The 18,478-nt window shown below is 40.2% G+C and overlaps 1 protein-coding gene across 1 annotated transcript in view; it reads right to left on the reverse strand.

Annotated features, from left to right (window-relative positions):
• Positions 1-15,001, reverse strand: part of ALDH1A2 (aldehyde dehydrogenase 1 family member A2) — a 119,962-nt gene extending 104,961 nt beyond the window's left edge. The window contains exon 1 of the mRNA XM_025295676.3: positions 14,079-15,001. Within this exon, the coding sequence (XP_025151461.2) occupies positions 14,079-14,195 (117 nt within the window). The 5' untranslated portion in view covers positions 14,196-15,001. The remainder of the gene's footprint in view (positions 1-14,078) is intronic.
• Between the last annotated feature and the right edge of the window lie 3,477 nt (positions 15,002-18,478).

Here is an 18,478-nt window from a genome sequence, read left to right on the forward strand (position 1 = left end):
TCTACTTGAGCATAGCTTATAGAGTCAATTTCATGATCTTAAAGTCACATCTAATATTTAGAAAGCAATTTTTTTTAATAGACCTAAAATCACCTTAATTTTTCTTTTCTTTCTTTTTTCTTTTTCAAAATAGTTACCATCCCAGAAAAGGGGTGGAGGGAGGAGACATCAAATGAAAAGCTCAAATTAACCTTCAATATTTGGTGAAGAAATTCCTTTTCGCTATTTATATAAAATATAAGAAAAGTCTTGCTAGGATGTGATTTTGAAATAAATCTCATGTTGGGGTTAAGGCTTGCTAAGAAATGCCACTGAAAGCTGCCACTTGACCCGGAATTCCTCTACAAGAAAAACTAGCCACAACTACATGTGAGACTTATAAGAGAAACTGCCGGAATGTCAACTTCATTTGCAGCAGCCCCATATGGCCTGATCACTCTCCCTGGCATGATAAATCACTGGCAGAATCCTTACCTTCCTACGTTTGATCTCTGCTCAGCAAGATGTGGTTTTGATGTGAAGAACTCCAGATCTCTTGGGTCAGAGACAAATAGCAGTGGCACTGACCTGCAAAGTGCTGAGTCCCTATTAGACGCAAGTGAAAAGCCCTAAGCTTCTGACAAGTTCCCTCTCCACACAGCTTACCCGACCCACTGCGGTTTTCATGAGCTGAGGCTGACAGAGAAACTGCCAAAATCCTTTGGCGGAAAAGTGCCAACAAGCCCTTTTTTCCTACCACCATTACCAAGTATTAAAATCAATGTTCCCTAAGACTTTAAGGAAGAATTCTCTTGGGAGTTACTAATCGAATTTCTAGTACTCTAAGTGTTCAGTAAACACAACAATTTTTTATTTCCAGTGGATCTCTATGACACCGATGATCACTCATTTATATAACTAGAGTCATTAACAGATTTCTATGGACTACTTTTTGGTAATTATAAGGACATCCTTGGGAAAATATTTTTTAAAACCACTGTTCTGAGTGACTATCTGGGGTCCCAGAAAGCCTTGTAACTAGATGTACAAACAAGTTTGGTATTTTCCTTCTGATCTCATAATCCCAAATTGGGATCCAGGAAATTAAAGAGTTCTGAAGAGTCAGGGTGGGATGAAGAAATCTTACAACTCATCTAGTTATGTTTGTAAGTACTAGGTGGGTTAGTAAACAGGCATTTCATTCTGTCCTATCACTTCATAAGTAATAAAAATTAGGTCCAAGGAATTTAAGTAACTTAATCAGTATCACAAAGCATTTTCAGAGTCTGGTGTAGAAGGAAGCGCTCAATAAGTGATTGAGTAATTTGTTCATTCAGTAATTCAGTGTGTATTTACTGTGTGCCTACATATACAAGAAACCGCTAAACGAGCGCACATCCCTGGCAGAGCTGGGACCAGAACCCAGATCTTCTAGCGCAGAGTCCCATGTCTTGTTCACTACTCTAGAGCACACCCTGAGGGGCTTCTATTTCAAAGAAAGGGAAAGTAAGTGGGAGTGGAGGAGGGATTTTTCCATGAGAGAAAGAGAGACGGAAGGAGGGAGGGAGAGAGGGGGAATATGAATATGTTTTCTCTAAAGAGAGAAAGCTATTTATTTCAAAACACTTTACCCTGGAATTCACTTTCTAGTCCCAGATTTTGTCTATTAGTAACTCTGCAAATGGATCAGACAATATTATTTTCTATTAACAGTATTCATCCATTTATGCATTTATTCAAACACAAAGATGTGTTGGACCATACTTTATGCCAAAGCTGTGATGATAACTGTTTTCGTGAAAATCTGAATCCAAGAAGTAGCCTAGGCAATAAGCAATAGTCAGACCCCTTGATGTGACATTATCAAACACACAAGTTATACAGCAGTAATAATAAAGATCTGAAATAAATCTTAAAAAAACACATGTGAAAGGTTTCTCATTTTGTGTTCAGAAGTCATTTGTGACCATAAAAATAAAAGACAGAATCACTTCAAAAACTGTAAGACAAAAAATGATGTGAGATTTTAGCTGGCTGTAATGATGAGGAGTTCTGAGAAAGCAAAAACTGTGCTATCATTTTAGCAGCTGCATTATTTCAATAGCTATCCCACTACACTCTCACAATTGAAGACACTAGTAAATAAGCCCTTCATTAGCTCTCTGTAGAACCAAGTCACTGACTTTACCAAGTGTTCATAAAAGCAGACTGTTGGTTTCTATTTTAGCTAAATGTAGTTTATGTACTCATATTTGTACATACATGTCTATGTTTAATGTTGAGCAATCATCTCTCTCCTTAATTTGGATCATCAGGAGTTCCAAAAATCACTGCATTTTATGTACTTTTCTTTATTCCTTCTCTGTTGGAATTCCCGGTAATGATACCAGAATGTGGGCAAACCTCATTAGTCTTCCTGCTGTTTACAAGACAGGATTTATGCTCAATGTGCTGAACACAATGACACATATCACTAAGTGGTTACAACTACCACCCAGGCTTTCATCTGAGAAATTTTTCACAGGGTACAAATACCTATCAGCATGGAGAAACATGGAAGCGCAATTACAGCCAACACGTGTAGTCTTTTAAGAGTACCTAATAAATACCCATTTGTGAAGGTTAATTTAATGCAACCTAGGCTGTTATCTGGAATAGTATATGTCACCAATTCAATCCATTAAGTAATTACTAAATTCTCAAGAGGGCTCACAGAAGTCAAATGTGGTTATTCCAGGTTCATTGCTTCTGGTCTCCCTAGGGACCATTCAGGCCAACAGCTGGAAGAGCTGACTACAAAGGTTCCCAGGCACAACCAACCATTTTTATGAAAACAGGTAAATGAGTCTAACCAAGGAATGAGGGTCATCAAGGGCTTGTCTGAGAGGAATACTTTGGGAAGGAGAAGAAAAGCACAAGGGTGTAAAAAATTTTAAAGGAGATGAAAACGGTAAGAAGAAGGGGTGTCTGGCTGGGAAGTAGTGGATAAAGAGAAATGCTTTCTCTCTAAACGTGAAGACAGAAGTCTGGAGATTATAACCTGGCTTAAGGGCAATAACTTGACAGTTGTTTCTTTAGATAGGATTTCTGAGCCATTTCCAACAAAACATTAATTGTGTATCCCAATCACTACCAACTTCTGTCACTGAAACTCTGTTGAAATTTGAAAACTGCACTTTATTTCTCTATTCTGCATCCCTGCTGAAGTGACATGGAAGAGATGGATCCAAACAAGTTAAGTCTTAGCGAGAAATGGTTGCTCGTAAAAGGCAAGATACAAATATCCACCCAGCTCTTTCTAAGTCAAGTGCCTCTCCCACACCATTTACAGTCAAGTAACACAAAATGATGGCTTATGCATAGTGGGAGAGAAAAATTTGAAAGATTGTGAAATATATTCACTTTCAACAGTCTCATTAATCCTCACTCCCAAGTGGATCTGAAATAACCGTACCAAAGAAAAGCACTTTTTGACTGAAAAAACAAACAAGCAGGTGTTATTAAGGGCCCTGTGTGACTTAGCCAACCAGTGAGAATCCAAAAATACAATTCTTTCCCATAGCCTATGGAATCACATCTACCCAGGTGACTCATACCCCAAACGTTGATTGCATCAACTGTTTTTTTGTTTGAACATACTCTGTCATGTGTGCTTTACGTCGGGCAGAAATTGAGGCTGATGATAGCTATGGCAATACCAGCTGGACTTAAGGTTGGGATTTGTAGTCAGAGAACTGGGTTTGGGATTATCCTGTAAAACATTTAGCAGAGCTTTAGGCTAATAATTCAATTATTATTATTTTTTGGTCTTTGTTGTGGTTTCTGTGCTTGTTCTTGTTGTTATGAGGAGGGAAGGAAAAGGATTATTTGAGGCTTAGAAGAGCCACCTACAGCTGTTGATCCTGGAAAAATTAATTAACGTTAATATGCTTGATTGTACCACTTATAAAATGGGGATGTTAATAGAATATTCACATAATAGGACTGCCACAATTATTAGAAGTAATCAATGTGAAAAGTACTTTGGAAACTGTAGTATTAATAATGAAAAGATAATATGTTAATTAAGAAAATATTAATCAAAAGATAATTCATTGCTATTAGTAGCTATCAGTGATAAAATATAACAAGTATTCACTCAACAAATACTTCCTAAGCAGTTATACTGTAAGATACTAAATAGAGGCTTCCACATACCAACATGAATAAAAGTTTATAATCTAGTACAGATTAAGAGTAGAAGAGTACACAGAAAAATATAATACAAGGCAAAAACTGCACATTTTAGTAGCAGTACAAACAAGTAACAAGGACTTTCAGAGATCATATTCATGCTAAAAAAATAAGTGTGGAGTCAACTCCGTGAGGTATTACATAAGTAAAATGCCTAGAAGGACTAGCTCCAGTTTTAAGGTTGGAGAATTTCATTCTTCAGTTGGTTCTTTAGAATTAGAGGCACACATGTATGGATCAAACAACTTACGAAATCCAAATACAATGGTGAATGTGTAACACCAGCTTTGAGTTTAAAATACAATGAGTTCAAATATTAACAAAAAATAAAGTGATGTTATTTTCAAGCTCAGCACGAAGGAATAATTTAAATTCTCTAAACTAACAGGATGAAGCACAGTACTGAATCAGTTAATCAAGAAAAAGGTCTATTAGATGTTAGATTTCATGTTATAGTAATCGTCACTGTTCCATTTTTCTCCAGTCCCAAACACAAAGGGCACACAGTGAAGAATTCTGGACCTCTTACTCTTAGTCCAAAATTGCATAGAATACAGTTTTAACTTTCTTCATACAGTAATATTGTTTGATTTTCCTCTGTTACATTGTTCATCCTTAACATTTATCTGTATCATTATATACAAACAAATAGCAATTATAGATGAATTAAGACACAAATGAAAAAGGTAAAACTTGTAATAATAAAAATAAACTTTCATAAAACTATATAGAAGAATGTCTTAAAAAACTTGGAATAAGTTTCTTAAACAGCAAGTTCAAAATTACTAAGCATAAGAGGGAAAAGACAGAAAATCCCTAATTATACCAAAAAAAAGGAAAAGGAAGAATAAGCACAAAGGGGAAGAAAATGTTCACAGAGTATGTAACTGCCAAAGGATAATCGGGTATATATAAAAATTGCTAAAAATCAGTAAAAAACACACATATATAGAAACAGAAATGAGCAAATGATATACTAGCCAACTCACAAAGGTGGAAAGCCAAATGGCCAACAAACATATGAAAAGATGTTCAACCTCACAAGAAATCAATGAAATGCAAATTAGAACAGCAATGAGATAACATTTCACACTCGGCAGGTTGGCAGAATTCAGGAAGTATGGGAACTCCAAGTATAAGTGAGGATATAGAGCAATGGGGACTTTGATATACTGCTGATGGCAATGGAAACTAGTATAATGTGTTGGACAAATATTTGTCAATCGCTGATGAAGCTGCAGATATATCCATGAGTCAACAATAGCACTCTAAGAATATATCCTAGAAGGTTTCTCACCCAGGCAGATAAGGAGATATGCTTAAGAATGTTTACTGGAATCGCAAAATGCTGGCAGTATCTTACATGTTAATAGTAGAATAAATTAAAAATTGGGTATACTCAAAGAATGGAGTACTATGCAACAATGACAATGAATGAATTACAGGTATATCCAACAACATGAATGAATCTTGAAAACACTAAGGCAATAAAGCAAACTGCAAAGAATATATATGGCATGGTTCAGTTCAGTTCAGTCGCTCAGCATGCCCAACTCTTTGGGACCCCACGGACTGCAGCACGCCAGGCCTGCCTGTCCATCACCAACTCCCAGAGTTTACACAAACTCATGTCCATTGAGTCGGTGCAGCCATCCAACCATCTCATCCTCTGTTGCCCCCTTCTCCTCCTGCCTTCAATCTTTCCCAGCACCAGGGTCTTGTCAAATGAGTCAGTTCTTCACATCAGGTGGCCAAAGTATTGGAGTCTCAGCTTCAACATCAGTCCTTCCAATGAATATTCAGGACTGATCTCCTTTAGGATGAACTGGTTGGATCTCCCTGCAGTCCAAGGGACTCTTAAGAGTCTTCTCCAACACCACAGTTCAAAAGCATCAATTCTTTGGCACTCAACTTTCTTTATACATCCATACATGACTACTAGAAAAACCACAGCCTTGACTAGACAGACCTTTGTTGGCAAAGTAATGTCTCTGCTTTTTAATATTCTGTCTAGGTTGGTCATAACTTTGGCATAGTATGGTACCATTTATATTAAAAGGTTTAGAATGTGAGACAACAGTACACATCATTTATGAATTTGTGTGTATGAACATATATCAGTGGGAAAGATAAATGCCAAATACCTCTGAGGAAGAAAGGAAAGGAGAGAGGGGACTGGGAGAAGTTCACAGGTAGAGCATCAATGTATTTCTTTAAAAAGATTAGAAGCAAATAGTGCAAACAGTTAAGAACAAACAAACCTGGGTAAATGTATACATGTTTGTTATATTGTCTACACTCTCCTGTATGACTGAAGTATCTGATCTCCTCTCAAGCATGTCTAAGAATACAAAGTGCTGCTGATGTGCTGAGCCTGAAACACCCCTTCTCTGGAATCACCATGGTGCTTCGAGTGCACTCCTGTCAGGAATTCAGCATCCTCTATCACGTGCCACAGTCACTGGCGTGCATGCCCTCATCACACACCCAAGCAGGAGTCCTCTCTAGCCTCTTCAGGACACTGCACACATCTATGTATCTTTTCATGCCAGACAGTGACTAACAATGCTTTGGACACAAGAGGCTCTAATAAATGTCTGATGAATAAATGATGATAAGTAAATAAATTCAGGAAAGCAAAAGGGTGAGCTCTGGCTGCCGTTCAAAATAAAAATAACCCTGAGTAATGCAATTAGATAACCTTCCCTGTGAAAATCAAGTTATATTGGTACATTGGTTATCAGACTCTAAAATATAGAGAATTCACTGGTTTCATGTTCAGCCAATCAGTCTCATACTATTTTCTGATTTCCACCCAAAAAGGATTCAGTGAAGGAGTCCATTTTTCACACCTCATGAAATAAGACTTTACGTTATCCTCTGTTGATCTATAGAGATAGTTCATAATTCTGTCTTCCCAGTCAAGGTCTTCTTCCTTTCCCCTTTCTTTCCCTCTAAACCCTCCAGCACTACACGTACCTCAGTCCATATGTTTGGTGTTAGTCAATGATGGGGGCTGCAGGAGGAGGGAAACAGGTGATTTCTGCCTCGTAGCGAGTTTATTAAATTCACACTACTATGGCAGATCTACTCACATGGAGGTAGGCTCCATCCTTTCTGTGGGAAGAGACATATTGCTTATACCATTTTTTGACCAAGCTTTATCTCTTAGGAATCCCTAGAAATGACCTGGGGCAAAATCCTAAGAGTCACTGGACTTGAAATCCAAAGACAGGTTAGAAAAACTAAAATCATATAGAAGAAAGTATATAAAATATAATCTCTAATTATTTTTACTTTTTCTCCATAATTTATAATTAATATTGGAAACTGTTTTGGTACCCATGATACCCTCAATTTTGTCTAAATAAGGTGTTTTCCTTTCAACTGGACAATAGGTTTTATCTTTCCAGACATCTAGAAATAAAGAAATTCCAACTCTGGCTCTCCAAAGGTCAGACTGTGGTAAGGAAAGGAAACAGAGCAGATATCTACTTCTGGAGGCAACAGAGCTGAACTGCAGTAAAAGGAAAGCTTCCTTCCATAATAAAAAATTAGAATGTTCACTCACAGATATTCTAATTTTTAACCACATTCTACAGAATTCAATAAACCCCTGTGTTTAGCCCCAGGCTAGTTTGTTCTGAGCCCAGCTAAAGTCTAGATGGTGAAAGCACTAGATTATTATTCCAACTGGAATTTTCAAAGGCTGGAAGTGTTTTCAAATTATGCGATAAAACAGAAAGTTGTTGTAAATAAACCATTAAGATTTGGAAGGGAAACAATTTAAACATAACTCTACCATCTTACAAGCAGACAAACTAGCAATAGAGAAATGCCAGAGATAAGAAATTTACAATTTGGGTTATCTCACATATCTGAAAGGTAAAATGGAATAAAGCACAAAGACATGTCTGAAAAGGCAATTAAAAATTAACCAAGGTGGCATTATGGCAATCATTTCTATGCATTGGTTTGGCGTCTAAGGAAATGACTGGCTTTGAAATTAATTGTCACATTTTAGGAAGACTTTCAAAATAGTCCCTATGCGGTGCTTTTATTGTTTGGAGGGTGAAGTGCCCCCAAACTGGGAAATCAGGACCACTGAAAGGCTCTTTAATTTTAAAATGTATAAACTAAGATTATTTTCCATTTCAAAAGGCATCCACCTTCTGAGAATGTCCTCCTATGCTGTCATACTTTCAAGATTTATGAACCAACAACTTGACATGATCTTTAAGCTACTCAAACACCAGAAATGATTCTTTGCCATCTGACATTCAGGACTGGGTATAAAGGGCATGTTGATGCAGAGTTTTGGCACATGCGTCAGATAACTAATTTGATTACTAAAATCCTGGCTGGAAATTGTTTGATTCAGTAACTTTTTAGTAAAGAGAAGTCCTTGATAGGGAAACCTCCAAAGGGTCCCATCTGATAAAAATCCAGTGTAAACATATAATGATTCCACAGCTACCGAGAATATTAAACCCTTATGACTAATTAGTAAACAATGGACTGTTTCAGAAAACAGAAAACAGCTATTGACTATACAATTCCAATCTTCCTTAAAATGGACATCCATCAATTTGAAGCAAAAATATATTCATCACTTCCCAAAAATGAAATGGAACTAGACTTGGCTGACTGTCATTATAGGCCACTTACTTTTACATACTTGCTCAGTCCTGACAACAACCATCATGTAAGGTAGGTACTACTATTACCTCAGTTTTGACAGATGTAGAAATTGACACTCAGTGAAGAAACTCCCTGAGAGAAGACACCATTCATATATTGCTTATTAATCCGTCTCCAGAATCTGGCACCGTATTTGGCGCTATGTGGTGAATAAATGCTAAATGCACACAGCACTAAGAATTACCAATCTGACCTAGCTTTGAACAAGGGCCTATTTTTAACCGAGAGCCTTTCTTTTTTCTAAGTAAGTCAAGGGCTTATAAACTTAATGTGGGCCATACAGTCCTGTTGTAACTACCTGACTCTGACATTGTAGTAACAGCCACAGATAATATGTATATGAATGGTTGTGGATGTGTTCCAATAAAACTTTATTTACAAAATCAAGCAGAAAGTCTATAGTGTGCTGACTCCAACAAGCTGTCACTAACTAAAAGATAAAAAATAGACATCAATATTTGTATTCCATTATCCAACTGAGAAAGACTTGAGAGAAAACTGTATATGTTGATATTTGAGATATTTTTGTTTTGGTCATGGATTGCTCATCAGGTTAATCATCGTCTAACATGAAAGAGAACTCACTATGCACGCCTGACTTCTCTCAAGCCAGGCTGCAAGAAAATCAGACCTCACAGAACACATTCTCAGAAGGCTTTTTACCCTCATACAGAAAAACTATAATTTCTCTTTTTATAGAAGTAAAGGACAGAAGCACCTCAGCAAATGATTCCATATGATTCCTGCATATTTAACAGAAGGCATCAGGCAGAACCCAGAAAAATTATCTAATTCAAGTCCTACAGTTAAGTTGTTTAGCTTCCCTGGGTTAAATGGAAATGATACAAACATGAGAAAGCTGTCCAATTGTGAAAAAGTGTATTTTTGAAAACCCGAGGTCTCCTATAAACATGAAATTTGATTAACAACTTAGGATCAAAAAGACAATCTTGATTAGAGGTTTAGAAATAACCAAACCTTAAAGAGATAATCCCTGGGATAGATAAGAACCCTGCCCTAGACCTTAAAAAAAAAAAAAAAAAAAACACCCCACAAACTCATAAAAATAGCAAAAATAGTAACTTAAAGTCAGGAAATCAGAGGTCACAAAAAGGAGTTCCTTCTTAAGAGGACTTGACCAGTTCATATTCTCTCCATGTTTCCAACAGAAGCAACACATAAAAATAAAGATTTAAACTTTTCTCAAAAAGAAAAAAAAGAAAAAAGTATGAGACTGTTAGGGAAAACAAAGTGTATGGTGAGGCAAGCTCTATCAATTTTTCATAAGTCAAGGCCAAGGTCTTCCTTATCAATTATTCCTATTTCTTCCTACTCTGTGTCCTTCAAAAGGTTTTGCAAGGATCTAAGATACATATGAAAGTGCTAGGTAAGCCGTTAGGCTCCATCACAATGTAAGTGGCATTATAAATGTTATCATTATTGTTATTATTACATCAATCTACTGAACTACTGCCATGCTGATAACCAAAATTTGGCATTCCATCTTTCTAAAAAGACCCTAAGCTCCCAGGAGTTTGATGTTTCTTCCAGAGCCCAACCAGTGTAATGAAAAGCACTATTACAGGAAGACAGCCACTTAAAAATTCTTTAAACTGAATTGAAATTGATCCCAGAAAACAGTAGATGTTCAAGAAAAGGTTGCTAAATGAATAAATAAAAGAATAAATAATAGCTGCCCAAAGCACATTAGCTCTAATTTTCAGTTTATTGCCTTCTATTTTTTTTTCTCTTCTAGTTCAATGGGTCAGTTCTCCATAATCCTCTTCTTCCCTATGTCCTAGCTCTCCACAGTATCAAATCCTGAAGGAAAATAAACTACTACTAAAACAAAACACTAATCTTTATGGTAGTATTCATTATGGGCATAAACTTTCATTGAAAAAGTGATCAACAGAGAGATGGCATAATGATTGTGTGTGTGTCTACGTAGTGGGGAGTTGGGGGAAGGAAGGACTAGTACAGCCAGAAAAGATGATAGAGACAATAGAGAAGGTAGGGGTGGGATACAGTCCGAAAATTTCCAAAGATCTGGGAATCTGGAAGAGATCTCCCCTGAAGTTAGGGGCAGTCACCAAAGTGCAAGCCTTGATTTTATCATATGTATACTCCTACAATATATTCAAATATACAAAAATTTAACAATCAGACTGATAAAACAGGAACAACTCAGAAAAATCTTTAATCCATAAAGGCACAGCTAAAAACAATCACGCTCACTCCTGTGCAAGCCATTAAGCAATCTTCTCAGGATACAAGGAAAAGAGTGCACATTTTCCTGGCCCCAAAGTGGTCCCTTTGCTACTTCATGTTGGTGGAGTTATCAGTCTTTCTTGACGAACAGTCTGCAGTTTTTTTGTTTTAACATATTCCTTTAAAAAGAATCAGTTTTAAAACTGTTGGGGGTCTAGCTTGCTATATTAGGGAAATAAAATTAGACATATTCTCAAAATGGTATTATTGATCATTAGTCCTAAATGGGTGTTGGAATTTCAGATAGGCTTATTTTAAAAATTAGATGTAATTGCCTGAAATTCAATACAAAACCATGAGTTTAGCCCTTTCAGCATTCTTGGGGATTGAACTTTAATTTTGGAGCATTTTCACTGGACAGACAACAGCAGTTAACTTTTATTTCTTATGGTCTCCTTTACTCCCTTTTTATAAAAAATGTAAAATACTTTTAGAAGAAGAAAGAAATGGTGAAAAATATATAAAAAAAATAACATCACAAGTGCAAGTTTTCTGAACGCATGGTACTTAAAATTCTCAAAATATAACCATTTACATGTAAGTATGACTCTACTGGTCCCCAGATAATATTTTAAAATCCTATTGTTACATATCCTTCACTAAAATTATTCATTTAACAAGACATAAATTATTAAGGATCCATCTATATTTATCTGGTACCATTTTCTGATATAAATACTGTATTTCTTTCCTATGTGTTATTCAACAAGCTCTCTAGCATAATATTTTAGCTAGTGCCCTTTTAAAAATTCCTATGAATGTGGTATCACTATTCTATAGGACCAACTACTGCACCTTGTTCATTCTTCTGCTTAAAATCACTAGTATAATTTCCCTCGCTTCTGATAAGTGAATTTAAAAAAAACCTCTCCATTAATCTTATTTTCCTTTTAAGTAAAAAATCATGGCCCAGTATCCTCGGCTATCAAAAGAGCAGCTTGTGCTCTCTGTGTTAAAGATGCTGCTTGCCCATACCACTTGTCTCAGAAAATTCAGAAGTCTCACTAAAGGGCCAAGGAGCAAAGCTGCTGGGAATGTTCACAGATAACCTGATTTTACAAGATTTTGTGAAAAGAGATTGCCTTTAGGTTAGTTTTGCTCAATGTTTATGAGGGTTGTTTGTCAACCCTAAAATAAGGTGCCTCCTCCCCACAAATTAAAGAATCAAGTTACGATCCATTATTTCATTTCTGATTGTTTTTCTTTGTAATAAGTGGGAAAGTGGATACTGGATAAAAGTCTCCCCTGAGCTAAAGGACTCCACATTAAAGGCTTCAATTAGCTATAAATCAGTTGTCTTTCCTACTGGGGCACAAGAAGAGAAAAAAGGAAGCGGGGGTTGTCAGAGAAAAAGAGAGCTGGAAAAGCTTCCAAATTAAATTCCTAGATACCTACTACAAACCTAAAACTCCAATCAGGGGCTGTGAGGAAAATTCAATCCAAAGAAAGACTAAAATCAAACCCTCCCAAATCTGAGGTCCCCTCTCCAGCACAGCTCTTACATCCCGAAACCTTTTAAAGAGAACCTGAAGAGGTTAGGGACCCTCATAAAACAAAACTCTTATGCTATAGGCTTTCCTTGCTGGTTCCTAAACCCGGAGAAGTGCCACACATTGGCACCATTGTTATGCAAACAATGCCTAAATGGTTGTAACCATTAACGACCTCTCATTAAAAAGGCTTTCAAAAATTTGTCACACCATCTAAAAAGTTAACAGGTACATTAAATCCATCTAAATTGGCATTCAAAACACGAGCCACCCTGGTTTTTATCTTAAAATTCAGCGGGTAAAATTTCAAATTCTGATGGGTTTTTAAAAATATTTCTCTTTCAGTCCTTAAGACAAAACCAAACAATTCGTTCCTGGACAAAATTCAGTTTATCTCGTAATAAGCATGATGGCAAACAACTTTAACCGTGTTGCGTGAGCGCAGTATGCGTTTAGGTTGAATGGGCGATGTCTGGAGTAGAAATCAACGGAAAAGAATAGAAAATCAAGACAACTGTAAAAGGAACTCCAAGAAACATTATTTTAAATTGCATCTATTTCTCTCTCACACCCCAATGGCATAACATAACCTCCCCTGTATGTGTAATCAATACATTTATTCTATGTCCAATTTGTGGAAAGTAAATTCTATTTACATTAAGGTAGCGAACGCATTTCCTTTTTATGTTGTGGTGCAACAAAAATTAATTCCTGCTTGGGTAACCCGAGACGTCAGAGTTCGTTATAAAAAGCAATTTTTTTTTTTTCCAGTTCAAAAGCGAACCCGTTAATATGCACGAATTTAAAGACTTCTCAAGTTTTCCAGGAAAACTGCCACTACCTACAAAATTAGAATAAAACGCTGATATTGGATCTACTGTACTCAGAGGGCAGGTTTCCATGAAATCTGCAAAGGCGGCCGCAGCGCTGTGAGCCTGGACGATCCTATGCGACAGTCGCTAGCCGTGCCCCGCTAGGGCTGCGGGCTACCCGAGACGGTCCCCTGAAGGTGGACGGCCGAGAAGGCGGCCAAGAGACTGCCAGGCTGCTCGGCCAACCCGGCGGGGAACCCTTCGAGCAGTGGAAGCGGTGCCGACGCCTTCTCCGCAGCAGTCGGGGCCCGGAGAACCGGACGAGGAGGCAGCGGCGGACGCGGTTTGGAAAGCAGCCGTTGACGGCGACTCTCAGGGCCGCGCGGCAAGCTGGAGGAGGCGAGTCCCCGACACGTCCCAAGACCCCGGCGGGACTTGAGAAGCCCCAACGCCGAGGACCGAGGCGCGGGCTCGACGGACTGGCCCGGAAAACCCCAGCCTCACACCCCGTCCTCACCCCCTAACAGTCCACGGAGAGGAAGGAAGGTTCTGGAAAGTCTCCGTGGACGGCCGGCCCCCCGTGGCGCCTTACCTTGGTGTACTTGATCTCGAGGTTGGGCGTGGGCGACGGCAGGAGGTGCAGGGACGCCATGAGGGTGGCGGGGTCGGCCTTCACCTCGCCGGGCATCTCGATCTCACTGGAAGTCATGGGGGCGGGCCGAGGTCTCGCTCGCCCGCGGCGTGGGCAGTGCGGGCTGTGCGCGCGGTTCGAGAGCCGGGGGCGCGCTCGCCTGTATATAGGCAGGTGTCAAGCTGGGGCTCTTCTTATTGGACGTGAGGGCCGAGGCGCGGGGGGCTGGTCCATCCTACCTAGGACGCCCCTGCGCAGCCCCGATTTACATAAAGCCCGCCGCCCAGCGCCGCGCGGCTCGAACGCTTGAGACCCACGGTCAAGTGCGCCCGCCGCACGCCCCCGCCCTGAGCACCCGCGACCGCGGGGACCAGCCCACGCGGCCGCCGCCGTCCTCGACGGCGGGAGCGCAAACCTGCGCCGCGGCCACTCGGGGCTCAGCCGCCGGGACTGGCCTCTCTCCGGCCGGGACAGCGTCGGCGGGAAGCACACCTTGGCCGATGTCGGGCGCCCGTCCCTGCCGCGGAAGCGGAGCGGGGGGCTGGCCAGGGGACCGGAGCGGCCCGGCGCTTACTCGGCCCCGAGAGCGGGACGCAGTGTCGGTGGGAGAAGCCCGGGCCCTGAGGGGTGCGGCCAAGGAAGGGGCAACCGACGCTGCGACCGGCACACAGATCCCCTCCCGCCCCGGACCCGCGGAAGCCCGGCTCCCCTTCTCGCCGGACTCGCGGGACTCCCTCCGCTCTCCTTCTCCCGCCAAGGGCGCCGGGCCCTCCGCAGCTACCGGGTGCCCGCGCAACCCACTTCCCGAAACGCGGCCCGAGGTGCGTCGTGGCCACAGGGTCGGGGACGGGTAGTGGTGAGCGAGTTTCTCGCCCCACTACTCAAAAAGAGTGTCCCCGCGAGCCTGTCGACGCCGCGCGGCCCTCGCCGGGACTCTCCCGCCCAGCTGCTGCCCTCTGCTGGCCGGGACCACCCCGGGCGGTCTGGGCTGCGCCGGGAGGATGGGGCCTTGGGAAGACAGGGCTGCTCCGCGGAGTTGCAAGCTGCGTTAGCTTTTCTGGTCCTTCCTGATTCCTCTTTCTAGCGGGAAACAGGGACTCTCCTCGTCCCAAAACACACAAGGATACAACTAGTTTTGTTTTTCTGTAGTTCTCCACGCTAACAGCTGTCATGTTGCCAGACATTGGGCTTCTCACTTAACTGCCCCCTTTGGAGATGAGCTCCCTAATTTAAGCCTTTTCGAAGCTCCAACAGATCTAGTTCTCGGAACTCTAGAGGTCAGCCTGTAGGTCTACGTCAAGAACACAGAGACCCCCATCTCAGAATGGGCTTTGGGGTCCGTGGTCTAAATCTAGGGTCCAGATCAAAAGACCTTTGTAGGTCACTTGCACTCTCAATGTAAGCCTGACAGAGATCTACTGATTCTTTGGATGTTAAGTGTCCGCCAGAAAAGATCCTGACTTAGATACTTTCAGTAACTAAAACAGCTCTATATTTATTGCTTGGTTCTTAACAGCAGTAGAAATAGACTTAAATATATCATTTCAGTATTAGGTCTGAAGAAATAACTTCCAGCCTCTCAGAACCCAACATATCTACATTAAGTTACCAGAGCAAATTTGTGTGTGTGTGTGTGTGTGTGTTTTGTTTGTTTGGAGAAATTATGGACCTTAGCTGAGGTTCCGAGAAAGCAGTGAGATTTCAGTTCACAGGGGATCTCAATGGCTAAAGATTATGCCTTAATAATAACAGTATATGTTCATGAAATAGATGAAAACCTTAGAGGGTTAGAGATACAACTGTGAGATTAAAAAGTTAAGGTTAGTTGAGAGAGGGAGAAGTCTGTAGCGAAGGAAATCAGTGATGCCTGTGGAACAATTCTACAAACATGTTTTGAGTGCTTTCTGATGCAAGGCATGGTGTAGAGACTGGGTTACAAATAAGACAGCTCTGGACTCTAGTGAGCTTAACCCCCCCCCACCCCCCACCCCACGGAGAGGGAGATGACTATGAGAGGCTATGGGGAAAAGTTATGGAAAGAGCATCTGCAACACCATCTGGGTGCCCCACCAAGGAAGAGGCCAGCTCTTTGGGGGAAACTGACCTTGGAGGTTGGCCTTAAAAGGAAGGTCAGCCTTCAGCATGGAGAGGAGGACAGAATAGGCAGAAGAGTCCACAAGAGCAAAGGCATGGAAATGTGTGAATGCTTTTTAGGGACATCAGTGGTGCTGGAGAAGCAGCAGATGAGGCTGGCAAGGCAGTTGCCTCAAGGTTGTAAGGGCCTTAACTCAAGACACTGAGAAGGACAAGTCATCAAAAGATTCTGAGGAAGAGAAAAGGGAAAACTGTATAAATTAAGCTGACGAATGAATATTATCAAGAAAGACTGTTGCAAACCAGAAACCACTGATTTATATTCTCCTCAAAGTATAAGACAGGGATATTCACCCTTGACCCCACTCTGGTGTGCTAACTCCAGTTCCATCACTGTGGCTGGAAGGAATGACATGTTAGAGTTATCAGCATTTGTTACACAGTGCATGCATGCTAAGTCACTTCAGTCATGTCCAACTCTGTGTGACCCTGTAGACTGCAGCCAGCCGGGCTCCTCTGTCCATGGGTTTCTCCAGGCAAGAATACTGGAGTGGATTGCCATGCCTTCCTCCAGGGGATCTTCCCGACCCAGGAATTGAACCCATGTCTCATTATATCTCGTGCATTGGCAGGCAGGTTCTTGACCACTAGCACCACCTGGGAATCCTAGTGAGGAAGAGCAAAAAACAGATTCCCTTATTATTTGGGCCAGAAAGGAAGGATCTTTTGGCTTCTCCTAAACATTTTCAAAACATTTCTTCTCCTAAACAGTTCCATTTCCGCTGACTAGTTCAACTGTAAAATGAAGCTCTCTGATTAAGAGACATTTTCTCTTCCTGATCTTACATTTTGTTTTACATTTCCCCATCTTTTACTATAAATTTATCTTTTAATAGGTTTCTAAGAGTTTTTTGTTGTTGTTTGTACAGTCATTCTCTTTTCCCCCTATCTTCAGCTCATGATTGTGGCCATTTTTTTGTGCAAATTCTTTAATTCAAGATGGGGGACAAGATTTAGCAGAAAAGAATAGTGAATTGCAACTACTTCAGTCTTGTTTGTTTCTATTAGTAGAATTTATTCTTCTGTTACTTTTAAAGCTGCCTTAGCAACTCTTCTCATATTCCTGTTCTTTTCTCTTGTTTTATTGTCCTCTTATTTTCTCCACAGATTTCACAGTGGTTGAAGTAGCAGTCTTTATCTTCAGGTTTAACATTTTGAATGTAAGTCTTTTTCCTGATTTAGCTAAGAAACATTTTTCCCCAACCTTATAATGTTTCCTTCTCCCACCCTCCCCCATCTGTAATTATTTATTGTTTAGGATACATCTTGGTTAAAGCCCCCTGCACAGGGGAACATACACTACAGCATGCTCTATTTATTTTCTTGTGAAAACAATTTATTAGGCCTGGTGGAGCCAATATCCTGGAGTCGTAGAGGAGAAAAATAAATTCTTGCCTCATATTTCCTCACCTAAATAGTAGAATGCAAAGTTGTAATTTTCAGGCATCAACTTTATGTGAAGCTTGACTTTAGGTATGAAACCCTAGCAACTTAGGCTTCTTTTCAGATTACAATCAAGGGGGGGAAAGTATCAGTTAAATCGAGAAACATCTTTTAGAAGTCAACGAGGGAGACTAAGTAGAGCACAAATATTCCTTCCAACGAAGGAACACTTCTGGTTTTGGCAATAACTGAATGTCCAGCTTGCATGTCACGCTTCCATGTGTAGGCGCTATTTCAGCCTCAGGTGGCCCTGCTTAATTGCCTCCCTGTTCCCATCACTAACCACACTGACAGCCTACCTTTTCTAACAGATACACTTGCATTTTAATTTATCTGCAAAAATAAATCACACATTATAGCATTTCCTTCTTCTGGGTTAATTGAATCAGTTCCTTAAATGTTTCTAAGTCTAATGATTTGAAAGGAGCATGGTGTTTGAAATATTTAAAAAATTAGGGCCCTTGGGTTGTATGCAGAATGATCTCAGTGCTTATTTCAGATATAAGTGTTTCCTAATGATCTCATTCATCTCAAATGGGATATGTCTGGCTACTTTATTTGAAATGTTTCCTGAAAACTCTTAACAGGAAAGCTTAATGTAAGGAATATTTACAGAGAAATGGTATTTAATATACTAACAAAAGCTTATAAAGAGCTTTACATATTTTTATCCAGAAATGCTTAATGAAGTATTTTGGACCCATTATGAAAACTTCTATAAAATAAATTCACTTACATTTTTTTAGTTAACGTGAATATTAACT

The sequence above is a fragment of the Bubalus bubalis genome, chromosome 11, assembly GCF_019923935.1.
Source record: "Bubalus bubalis isolate 160015118507 breed Murrah chromosome 11, NDDB_SH_1, whole genome shotgun sequence".
Lineage (NCBI taxonomy): Eukaryota > Metazoa > Chordata > Mammalia > Artiodactyla > Bovidae > Bubalus > Bubalus bubalis.